The sequence below is a fragment of the Tiliqua scincoides genome, chromosome 16, assembly GCF_035046505.1.
Source record: "Tiliqua scincoides isolate rTilSci1 chromosome 16, rTilSci1.hap2, whole genome shotgun sequence".
Lineage (NCBI taxonomy): Eukaryota > Metazoa > Chordata > Lepidosauria > Squamata > Scincidae > Tiliqua > Tiliqua scincoides.
Window position 1 is genome coordinate 1,364,695 of NC_089836.1, and position 12,145 is coordinate 1,376,839.

A 12,145-nucleotide genomic window follows, 5' to 3' on the forward strand; every position below is an offset into this window, starting at 1 on the left:
GTGCTTAGTTTACCTGCAGCAGGCAGTTCCAGGAAGTGCAAAAGTCCAAGCACCTGCAGAGAGTCCTGCAAGGGGTCTCCCTGAGCCCAGAGTTTGCCTCCCCTTGGTATTGTGGAGTACGTTCGGATTCTGTTCCTGCTGAATGGGTCTGCCTGTGGTGCTGACGTATTCTGTATTCTACTTGGGGCAAGCAGTTCTTTGGTCATGGTGGCTGGGGAGCAGAATTAAGAAGCAACTAAAATTGTGCTAAAAATAAATTATGCAATTTGGTTAAAATAAGCCAGTGTTTTGCAAAATGTGTTTGACTTCATTCTGAGTCTGTTATGGCACTGTTTCCCAAAGTTTACTATTGAGGGAACTATACAGTGGTCAGAAAACTCTGGTGAATGGTTTAGGCCGGGGGTGTCCAAACTTTTTGGCAGGAGGGCCTTATCATCTCTCTGATACTGTGTCGGGGACGGGGACAAAAAAAGAATTAATTTACTCTTCAAATCTGAAAAATTTACATGCATTTATGTAAATGAATATATTAGAGATGGAACTTATATGAATGAATGAAGGTCTTGCAATAGTTCAGGGCCTATAAAAGGCCCTGCACAAAGCAAGGCCGGCCTTTCCTTCGCTGCCACTGCTGCATCACAGATGTGAAACAGCAAGCAGTGGAGGGAGCCCTCGTCCCACAGCTCACGCAAGAGGTCAAACAGTCACCCTCATGCTGAGAGCCCTCGTGTTGGACCAGCGTGGGCTCCAGCAAGTCCCTCAAGGGCCAGAATCTCATTGGAGACTGGGGGCTGCCTGCGGGCCAGATTGGGAGTCCCCGAGGGCCGCAAGTGGACCCCGGGCCGGGGTTTGAGAACCCCTGGTTTAAGCAAAGGCTGCGAAGGATTCCAAGGTGGCCCTACAGGGGCAACCTGATATGTGCTTTCCGGATCCTTCCAGAATGTTGCAGCAAGAAACCATGAATTCTAGAAAGCTGTTGAGTCTGGAAACAGGAACTGGACCTCTTAGAAACACCACCACCAGCACCTGCTACACTGCATGTGAATTTCCCACTTGCAAAGGGGAACCACGAAAGGCCAATGTCCCTGGCCTTAGCAGGCTGGTAAACACTTGTGAGAAGATCCTTAAACATTCAAGTAGAACATGTGAAATTAGAAGCAGCCTGTTCTGTTTACCAAGCGGCAACTGCTCAACAGCCACAAGTTGCAAGACAGTGTCCAGTGTCTTTCAGTTGTTTCACTGACTTGGCTGGTTTTGTATCTTTAAAACAAACAAATAACCCTTTCCCCCTTTTCCAGGCAGGGTTATCCGGAGGATTATTATGGTGCCAAAAGTGGATGGGCCGAATACTATGCAGCTTATTACGCGAACCAGCACGATTATGGAGGTAGGGCTGCTGCGGTTTCTGGAATCATGTTGTAATCATGGGATCCAGTGGGCCCTCCTTAATCTACAGGCTTGGCACCTGCGAATTTGAGCATCCGTGCATGCCAAGCCTGGGCCTTCTGGACACGACCCGAAGCACTTCCAGTCTGTGTAGGCGACTTCCAATCATGCCTGAGAGGTGCTCTGAGGCAGGTCACACACTGGGAGACTGGGAGGCCAGTGCGACCTCCAGAAGGCCTAGAGGGGCCTCCAGGTAAGTTATTGTGGCATCACAACCCCTGCCTCCGTGCGAATTTCAGCAAATCTGCGGAGAGTCTGGAACCGATCCCTCAGAGATACCAAGGGCACACTGTAATTAGTACGTAAAGTAATAATTAATGCAAAATTGGCTTTTTTATTTTATTTCTGTTCTCTTCTTTTTTCCTGTCCACTGAATATCGTTATGACACTTTTATGGCATCTTTGGGTGGTTCATATATTTGAACCCTGGGTAGCAACTCTAAAATACAAAGATTCCACCAACTGGTAGTGGCTGGATAGAGATATGTATCCTGGGGGGGGGGGGGGTTGCTGGTTCTTTCTAGCAATCCTGGCTACCAGGAGGGGGAGGTGGCTGGTCAGTGGCTGGATCCAGGTGCTTGCTGGTGACTACTTTTCAAAGCTGTAGCTGTCAGAAAACAGCCCCAGAAATAAGGGGTTTTAGGGAGTTTAAGACGCTGGTCACCCTGGAACCAGGTGGCTGGATCTCCTTAAGGTCAGTGAGGGAGAGCCAGAGCAGCATTTAGCCAAACCTGGGGCAAACCAAGTCCAGGTCAAGTCTGAAAGGGTGGGATGTGGGCTCAGTGGTAACTGGTTAATTGGTCTACATCTGTAAGAGAACGAATGGTGCCTTTCTGAGGGGGTGAACTTGAGCAGCTGGAGTTATGCACTTGTTGAAAATGTTTTCAGTGGAGGAAGACACCGTCAACTGGATTACCTCTTCTGCAGGACAGGACCCCTCAATCTGGAGTTTCCCAGTAGGCTGAAAACTGATCACTTCTAGGAACATGGCTGTGATGGAGTCTCACTTCCTTTGCTTTTATAGCCACAGAGCCTGCTCTTCCTTTCCCTGTTACTTGGCAGTTTGGAAAGGAGAGGCTTTTACAACACACACACTTTCTTAGAGAAAGAAAAACGTGAGAGGAAGTGGTGAAATTGTTCTGACACTCCTTGGCTGCAGTCTTATATGCAGTTGGGTGTACGTCCTGAATTTACTCCCTGCTAAATGTCCGTAAGATCTGACTACAAATCTGCTGAACCTAAAAACAGTGTGAGTGAGTGAAGCAAGCAAGCTCACTGGGAGCAGGCAGTGATGGAGTTCTGATGTCTCTATTGGATCACAGAAAATAAAATATGTTCTCTTAAAGATCCAAGTCCTTGAGTCTTTTTGGGGGGGGGGGAATCATTCAGTGCTGGTCTTTCTGTAGCTCAGAGAATCCCACGGTCCTCCAGCTCTTTTATCTACGCAGTACTGGGACTACTATGTTTAAATATGATTTTAAAGCACAACTTGAAGCACCTAGGTTGCCATGATTGGATGCTGGGTGGCAGCTTCGGTTGGAGAGTCATGCAGTATTTCTCCTGAGCATGACAGCTTCTCTTGTCTTTTCAAGATCCTAGCCGCAACGACCGTTACTCGTCGGCGTACGCCGCCAGGTTCCGAGACCCCAGGGGCTACGACCCGCAGTACTGGTACGATGCAGATCAGAACCCCTACCAGAAGAGGGAAGCCTATGGAAGCAGGTTGGTCATGATTTGGGTGATTCCGGGACTTGCCTTGTTTCAATAAAATGATTCTGGGGGGGGGGGGGTGTGTTTCTTGTGAATAGTGAGTTTTTCTTGGAGGAATTACACTTGCAAGACACTGGGATAAAATTCTGAGCATTGAGGTTAAATAAATGCTGCAGCTTCTTGAAACAGAGGTTCAGCAGTCAGATTGTCCTTAGTGGCGGTGGTGTCAGCAGCCGGAAGGGGGCATCTTTTAGTAGCAGAGCTTCCATGCTGCAGAAGAAGGTGTTTTTCTTGCAGTGGACAGAGGGTGTTCCTGACCAGGCTGCTCCTCCCACCTGCTCCTGAGAGGCAGGCCTCTCAAGCAAGAGTTTTCTAGAAGCATGAGGCAGGAATCTGCTCCTGCGTCCAGTCCTGTCTCCCTTCCAGGAACAGGTGGAGCTCTTTCACTTCACTTATTTTTCTACTTCTTCATTGTTGTTGTTAAGAATATTTATATGCTGCTTTTCAACAAAAAGCAGTTCAAAGATTAGCAGCAGGTTGTGACAAAGGAGGTAAAGCAACACTGCATGCTGTCAGTTGTCCTATGAACTGCGGTGACTTGGCAAAGCCACCATATTTTTGCTGCCTGGTGCTTTTAGCTTGCCCTCTCCCTGGCACTTGCTAGTTGAATGGCGTTGAGTCATTCTCTTGGCTTTCACGGACAGCTTGATTTTGCCCACAGTACGGTATCAGGCCTGCTCCACCACTGTTGGCATAGTCGAGTCAAAGTATCCCTTGTGTGGAAAGGAACGCTCAGGTTGGAGCTCTTCCAGGCCTCTTTGGTGATCTTTCCTTGGTCTGCTTTGTAGCCACCCCCAATACGATCCTTGGCAATATGACCCTCGTTCCACTGGCAGCTTCGATGATGACCTGGAACCTCGCCGGGATCCATACGGGGACGATTTTGATCGGCGCAGCGTTCACAGCGAGCACTCTGGCCACAGCCTGCGCAGCTCTCAAAGTCTGCGCAGCCGTCAAAGCAGTTTCAGCTCCCGCTCCCAGCAAGTAAGGAGGCCTTGAATGTTTGCTTTCCCTGCTGTGGTTGGCGGGCCTGGGGAGCACTGGGAAGTCCTGAGCTCTGCTGCTATGCCCCACCCCATCCTAAAGTGCCTGGACCTGGTTTTCCCCCCAAAGCCTCTCAGGGTAATCCAGGGGTGTCCAAACATTTTAGCAGGAGGGCCACATCATCTCTCTGACACTGTGTCAGGGGCCGGGGGAAAAAAGTTAATTTACATTTCAAATTTGAATAAATGTACATAAGTGAATACATTAGAGATAGAACTTACATGAATGAATGAAGGTCTTGCAATAGCTCATGGCCTATAAAAGGCCTTGCACAAAGCAAGGTCAGCCTTTCTTTGCTGCCACTGCTGCATCACAGACATGAAACAGCAAGCAGTGGAGGGAGCCCTTGTCCCACAAGAGGTCGAACAGTTGGCCGTCATGCTAAGAGCAGTTGCACCGGGCCACCACAGTCTCCAGCAAGTCTCCAGAGGTCCAGAGCTCATTGGAGACTGGGGGCTCTCAGTGGGCCGCATTGAGAGTCCTCGAGGGCCGCAAGTCGCCCCAGGCTCGGGGTTTGGGCACCCCTGGGGTAATCCTTGTTACCAACAGCCCAGCCTCCAGTATGTCTCTTATTCTGGCTGGGCCTGATTTGTGTGGGGATCACCTAAGCCACAGTTTGCGACTCAGCACTTTGCTTGGAATCTCAGAATTGGGGCAGGGGGGCACGTTGGCATGTTTCAGAGGCGCCTGTGTCTTCAGAATGCCTGATAGGCAAAACACGAAGAACTTAGTTAAGTAGCGAACACGACCGGGGCATTTCACTTGCTGAGCAGCTTGCAAGCATCACAGCCCAGCACGAAGACGTGGAAGCATTTTTTTGGTCTAGCATTTGAATTGGCCCCTTTTAGTTTTATTTTGGGTGCAGTCTTAACCAACTTTCCAGCAGTGGCATAGCCTTGCCAGTGGGACACGTGCTGCATCCTGCAGTTGCGGGGCAGTCATGGAGGCCACCTCAAGGTTAGGCAATGTTTGTGCCCTTATCTTGGAATTGCATTGCCCTTACCTCAATGCTGGAAAATTGGTTAGGATTATGCTCTTAAGTTATTATGAGCTCTTGCTTCCTGTGTTAATGCAAACAGTTTGGTCTCTGCTCTAGAGCCAGCTTTATCGGAGCAATCATGACCTGACAGCTGGTACCTATGACGTCACCCACCAGCCAGCTTCACTCCAGATGGAGTATTCCTATGGGGAATACACCAACTATGACAGCCAGCCACCCTTCACAGATTACAGCTACTCTGCCAACGGTGCTTGGCCAGCTGCGGAACAAGGTATGGCCTAAAATACTACGGCATTGGTTTAATTTAGGTAGTTGGCAGGGAGAAGAATGCCCACCTTGTGACGGTCTTCTCCCTAAGGCGTGTCATTTATTCTTCCTACTGAGCTCTTCTTTCAAGGAGCCCTGAGTGGGTCACTTCTGGTTCCAGGCCTCTTCCTGTCCAGGCAGCTTACCTCAGTGGTTCCAAAATTTACTGGGGTCGTGGGGCCCCCGCAGTCCTTTCTTCCTTGCTCAGTTGGGCATTGCCATCTTGGATCTCGCAGCATCCAAGAGGATGGCACCCAAATCTCACAAGATCCAAGATGGCGACACTTGGGAAAGTCAGTTGGAGGGGTGACTGGGGACATTCTTCCACACCCCTGTGAGTGCACCCCATCACCCAAAGGGCCATGGCGCACCTATTTAGTGTTGACCATAGAACATGTGAGGCCTTTGAAGCATTTTCTAGGAGGACTATGGCATCTCTGTGGACTCCTTCTCCAGAGGATCTTAAAAGGAGTCTGGTGGAGCGCTGGAATCAGCCTGTGCCAAATTGGTTAAAGTGTGATGTCACTCTTAAATGTTTGTTCTGGCCGATTATGGGTGCATGGTGAGAAGACGGCATGGGGTGGAAAAAGCAGAAGGGTGGTGGCTTCATATCTGGGCTGACTAGGAGCTTTGTGGCAACAATAGAACCCAGCGCAGTGGAAAGTGAACATAAACATTCAGACACTGCAAGATGGTTGTCTTGCCCATCCTGGTGTTCTGTTTCCTCCCCCCACTGTAGTCCCTTCAAGACCTCTGACACCGGAGAAGTTTTCAGTGCCTCATGTATGTGCCAGATTTGGTCCTGGGGGCTACCTGATCAAGGTACTTGCAAACCTGCCTTCGGAAGGACAGCCAGCGCTCGTTGAGCTGCACAGCATGGAGGTAAATGTGTGAGAAATACATGAGTGGCTGGAACGCAATTCCCAGGTGCCCAGGATATGTCTTCCTGTTGCCAAAAATAATGCAGTTAGCAGATGCCCTCTTAATGAGCTTCTCCACATACTGTGTGGTCAAGTATCAAACTGATTTAAGGTGTACCAGGGGTTTGTACAGCTGTTCTGACTGAAGCAGGGACCACTGGATTTGAACATGGGCTCAAATTCTGCTCAGCTGGGGGCTTACTAGTTAGAACTGCCCCAGTGTGATTCTGTAACATGCCAGTAATGGTGATCTTCCTCACAGGCCTGAAGTCAAATGTGGAAACAAGACTGTAACTCCCTGTGTTTATATGGAAAATACAGGTTGAGTCTGCTCCCAGCACCCAAATGGTGGATACCATCCATTTAAAAAACAATGTCCCTTTGCTCAGGGATCTAAAAACAGCCTTGCTGACCAACCACTGTAATGCAGGACAGAAGAATCAGGCAGGCAGAATCAGTCATGCTCTCTCCAGACAGTTAGAAAGGCTGCATTCCCAGGCATTGACCCCTCCCTTAGTGATAATCATTTGCATTCTTTCACATGCTCAAGGGGAAGAGAGGGGTCCCTTACCTGGGAATGAAGCTGTTCTAAGCACCTGAAGGGAGAATGATTGACAGATTGTCTGTCAGCTGTCCTCTCCTGCACTAATGAGGCTATTGTTAAACAACTTTTTAGATCTTTTTCATCTCATTGAGATAAAACCACTGGTGAAAAATCCATGGATAATCAGGTTATGTCTGTACTGTTGCTTTGCACCACTGACTCATCGGGCTTCAGTTTGTTCCCCCCAGCTTTGTTTGGTTACACCCACCTTAATTCATACCCCAGAAAATGGGGGTTGATTTATTTAAGGATTTATATCTCTCCTTTCACACATGTTGAATCAAATCAACAGTTGAAATGATGAGAAGCAACAAGAACAGCAGGTGAAAAGCATAGCATTAATGGCTATGAGCTGGGAGGGTGGATGTTATAGAAAGGAGTCATATCTATTTGCTGGATGTATATAGCACTTTTCATGTAAGACCATCAAAGTGGCTTACAAGTATAAAGTAATAACAGTGCAACTGTAAGAGAAATGATTTAGAATAGTGATCAGTTGTGTTTTTTGTGTGTGTTTTTTTTTTAAACTTGAAGGGCCAAGGTAACTGGATGTTCTTTGTTTGGCACCTGAAAGATAGCAGTTGTCTGAAAGTTTGCAACTCCTACCCAAAGAGTATCCTGCCTGCCTGCCTGCCTGCCTGCACAATTCAGCTGTTTAACCCCAGAAGGAAGGGGCTCTTGGATTAGGGCCTCTCACATTTTATTTCCCAACCAGGTTGTGATGAGAAAAGGTGGCCCTTCAGAGATCCCAGTCCCAGGCCGTTCTGGGCTCTAAAGGCCAAAATCAGCACTCTTAGTTAACCCCAGGATCAGAATGGGGAGCCAGCAAAGCTTTTTGGATTTGGGTGTAAGGCAGTTGGTACAAAAAGGAAAAGTGACTTTGTTGAAAGAGCTTCATTTGTTTGTTTGCTGAACTTGCTTAATTGAACTGGGAGAAGGGTGAGCTTTTGACTCGGCACAAGTCTCCCTTGATGCCCAAATTGCAGAGCAAGAAGAGAGACAAGAAGCTAAATAACAGGTGCTTGATTCTTCCCTTGCTTTGCTTCCTAGGTGATGATGCAGCACTCTCCGGAGCAAGAAGAGATGAGAGCCTTCCCTGGCCCCTTAACCAAGTACGTCTGCTCAGTGTTCTCTATTCCCCTGCATAGGTGTTGGTTTGAGTCTCTTGTGCATGATCTGCTGTCACAGTTGATGTAGGCAGGATGCAACTCGCAGGGCTTGAGGGGAAGTAGCATCTCATGGTCATGCTGTCACCTGGTGGGCTCTGCTGGTGATGTCCTCTCTTTCTATTTCACAGCTTTGTAAAATGTGACTTGTTCTTACTGCATGCTCCAGTGTCTTCAATCCTTGTGCAGCTGTTACTTGTTAAAACATTAAATTGAAGAAGGGAGAGCAGCAGGGTGATTATTACAATACTGTATATACTTGTGTATAAGTCAAAAAATTATACACAAAATTTATCCTGAAAACCTGAGTCAACTTACACACAGGTCAATGTGGTAAGGCCTCCTCGGCTTCTGAGAACAGCTGCTTGGTGAGCTGCTTGGGGGGGGAGAGACTGGGCTGAGGTGGGTAACCCAGGCAGGAAAAAAACAGAGCTGCTTTGCCTTGTTCTGAAGTAGCACAAGAATGGAGCTATTCTCCAAATAGGAAGAAAGGTGAAGGAGCTTATGGGAGATGTAGTCTTTGTGAGGGCTGCTGCTATGGAAGTACAGTACTGTACTCCTCACAAAGCCTACAACTCTCATAAGCACCTTCACCTTTTTCCTGTTTGGAGAATAGCTGTGTTTGTGCTATTTCAGAACAATTACTGGTAAGTCATTTTGCAGGATTAGGCCTCAGGTATAATCAGACAAAATGATCTGTTTCAAAGACTTTCATGCACCCCAAAGTTTCACCCTTGACTTACCGATGTGTCATAGCTGATTCCATGATTTCTGGCTTGAAACCTTTCCTTGTCTTATCAACTTATAAGATCAACTTACACAGGAGTGTACATGGTGCTTATATCCCATTTTTAACAAAATAATTCACATAGTGAAGTAAGTGGCAAGGAAGAGCCCAGCTTTCCTGGCCGCTTGATGCCAGTGAAAAGAAAAATGCCTGCTGGACCAAAGTGTGCAAGAAGACAAATACGAATACATACAAGACGAATGTGCCATGTGCAATGAGACCCTGAGTAGTTCCCAAGGTTCACGATGTTGCATAGGGCCAGCTTTAAACATGTGGGCCCAGCTGCTGTTCCCACTTACCTTCGGTGGCACTGCGGCTCAGCTTCTCACTGCCTGCAGACTTTGTCAAGGCCGCTCTTTCTTCCTTCCAGAGATGATACCCACAAAGTGGACGTGATTAACTTTGCCCAGAACAAAGCCACTCGCTGCTCTCAAAACGACGCCCTGATTGACAAGGAGTCTGCACGGCTGCTCTGGGACTTCGTGGTTCTTCTGTGCAGACAAAACGGGGTACGAACCGCCTCTGAAATCCTTCTTCTATCCTTAATAGAAGATGAATTCTCCAGCTTGTAAACGTTCTCTCTTCATTAACATGAAGTTGAAATACAATGGGCCCTCAGTATCTGTGGGGGATCCATTCCAGGACCCCCTGCGGGCACTAAATTCTACAGATAATGAACTCTATGGGGGGCTGTGCTGCAATTACATACCCCGGAGCCATGCCCGATCTCCAGGGGTTGCTCCTGACCTTCTCAGAAGGCCTCCTGGCCATGATTAGAGGTCACTGACATGAACAAGAAATGCCTTCCAGTCATGTCCAGTTAACTGTGCAAAACTAAATGAAGGGAATAATGGCTAACAATTTGGTCTGTATAGTGACTCTGAGGTTTACACCTACCCTGTTAGTTCTAAATAGCCTGTCCAAGTTCTCAAGACCTTTGTTGTTTTTCATCTCCTGCAACTCCCCTTCATCCTCCTCCCACCAGAGCAGGAAACACGCAGGTCTGATCAAACAGAACCTGGTCCACCACCACAGAGTACTTGTCCTGTGCAGGTCCCCACGGGAGTGAATGGGGCTTTGCAATGCACCTGGTTGTTTCCACAAGGTTCGAGCAGGAGGATTTCACTGTGGTCGATTTTGCCCTGTGTCAGCCAGCAGGCTGGGAGGGCGAGCTGGAGGAGGCTGTGGTGGTTTGCTGCTGTTGCTCTTGTACGCTGTCACTTCCTTGCTGGTGTTAATAAAATGGGCCACCTTCTGGGGTGAGAAGGGAGCTTTCCCTCCAAGCCCCTGCTCCTGATCAAGGATTGAAGAGGGCAAGCGCTGCCTTGGGCCGAAATGGTTCTGGGACTTCTGCCCTCCCTTCACAGGGACTCAGGCCTGAGTCTGTGTTTGTGGGTATCCCAGATCATGCAAACGTGTCCTTGCCCAAACTCTTTCTTTAAACACTCTGGAACGTCTGTTTTTGTAGACGGTGGTGGGCACAGACATCGCGGAGCTCCTGCTGCAGGACCACAAGACTGTGTGGCTCCCAGGGAAGTCGCCCAACGAGGCCAACCTGATCGACTTCACCAACGAGGCCCTGGAACAGGTGGAGGAGTCCGGGGAGGCACAGCTGTCGTTTCTCACGGAGAGTTTCCTGCCCTCAGCCGACAGCCTGGAGAAGGAGACGGAGCGATTCCGAGAGCTGCTGCTTTATGGGCGCAAGAAGGTGACCGACTGTGCTGAAGTGGGGGGGTCACCTAGGAGGAGCAAGACTGTGTGTGACAAATGCATCCCATGGGAGTTTCCATCACTCTAGAGCAGGGGTGTCCAAAGATTTTGTCATCTCTCTGACACTGTGTCTGGGGCCGGGAGGAAAAAATTAATTTACATTTAAAATTTGAATAAATTTACATACGTTTACATAAATGTATATATATGAAAGATGAACTTCTATGAATAAATGAAGGCCTCTAAAAGGCCTTGCACAAAGCAAGGCTGGCCTTTCCTTTGCTGCTGCTACTGCATCACAGACGTGAAACAAGCAGTGGAAGGAGCCCTCATCCCACAGCTCACGTGAGAGGTCAAACAGTCGCCCTCACGCTGAGAGCAGTTGCTTCTGCCTCTAGAGCAGGGCTTTTTGACACTTTTTTTCCTCACGGCACACTATGGTCTTTTCTGTGGTCTTCTTTGCCTCTTGCGATGTCTCTTTCAGGAAGCTCTTCTGGCTTCTGCAGCTCTGTTTTTAGGGAAACTGTCTGTAGTAACGAATTGTCTGTCCCTCTTCCTCCGCCAGCTCTGTCAGGGAGCCCCTGCAGGGAGGTGTCAAGCATGCTGCACCCCCACCCCCAGGGCCACTGCTTCTTGCACAGCATGGTGATCATGTCCTGAAAGGGAAGGAGGTTGGGTCATCCTCCCGATTGCCTGTGAAGCAGGGAGAGACTGAAGGGCTGGGCCTGGCTCCGGGTTGGAGTCTCTGCTTTGTGCACGAAGAGTCTTAAGCCACCAGTGGTGACATCTCCAGTAGCAAGACTGGGAGTGGCCTGTGCCCCAGGCTCGAGAGAACCATGTTAGGGCAAGGCGTCTCTTTCCCTGCTGGATGAAAGTGTCTTCTGACTTGCAGGTGTGTCTGCCTCTTGAGGGCAATGTGAACAGCCTTACATAAGAACATAAGAACAGCCCCACTGGATCAGGCCATAGGCCCATCTAGTCCAGCTTCCTGTATCTCACAGCGGCCCACCAAATGCCCCAGGGAGCACACCAGATAACAAGAGACCTCATCCTGGTGCCCTCCCCTACATCTGGCATTCTGACTTAACCCATTCCTAAAATCAGGAGGTTGCGCATACACATCATGGCTTGTACCCCATAATGGATTTTTCCTCCAGAAACTCGTCCAATCCCCTTTTAAAGGCGTCTAGGCTAGACGCCAGCACCACATCCTGTGGCAAGGAGTTCCACAGACCGACCACGCGCTGAGTAAAGAAATATTTTCTTTTGTCTGTCCTAACTCTCCCAACACTCAACTTTAGTGGATGTCCCCTGGTTCTGGTGTTATGTGAGAGTGTAAAGAGCATCTCCCTATCCACTCTGTCCATCCCCTGCATAATTTTGTATGTCTCA

General features: G+C 48.7%; 1 protein-coding gene across 4 annotated transcripts in view; it reads left to right on the forward strand.

Moving 5' to 3' along the window:
• Positions 1–12,145, forward strand: part of SEC16A (SEC16 homolog A, endoplasmic reticulum export factor) — a 40,995-nt gene that overhangs the window by 11,360 nt on the left and 17,490 nt on the right. For all 4 annotated transcript variants that reach the window (XM_066610575.1, XM_066610578.1, XM_066610577.1 and 1 more), the window contains exons 4-11: positions 1,299–1,387; positions 3,039–3,168; positions 4,005–4,200; positions 5,357–5,531; positions 6,306–6,448; positions 8,141–8,202; positions 9,414–9,552; positions 10,512–10,751. In XM_066610575.1, coding sequence (XP_066466672.1) covers positions 1,299–1,387; positions 3,039–3,168; positions 4,005–4,200; positions 5,357–5,531; positions 6,306–6,448; positions 8,141–8,202; positions 9,414–9,552; positions 10,512–10,751 — 1,174 coding nt within the window. The remainder of the gene's footprint in view (positions 1–1,298; positions 1,388–3,038; positions 3,169–4,004; positions 4,201–5,356; positions 5,532–6,305; positions 6,449–8,140; positions 8,203–9,413; positions 9,553–10,511; positions 10,752–12,145) is intronic.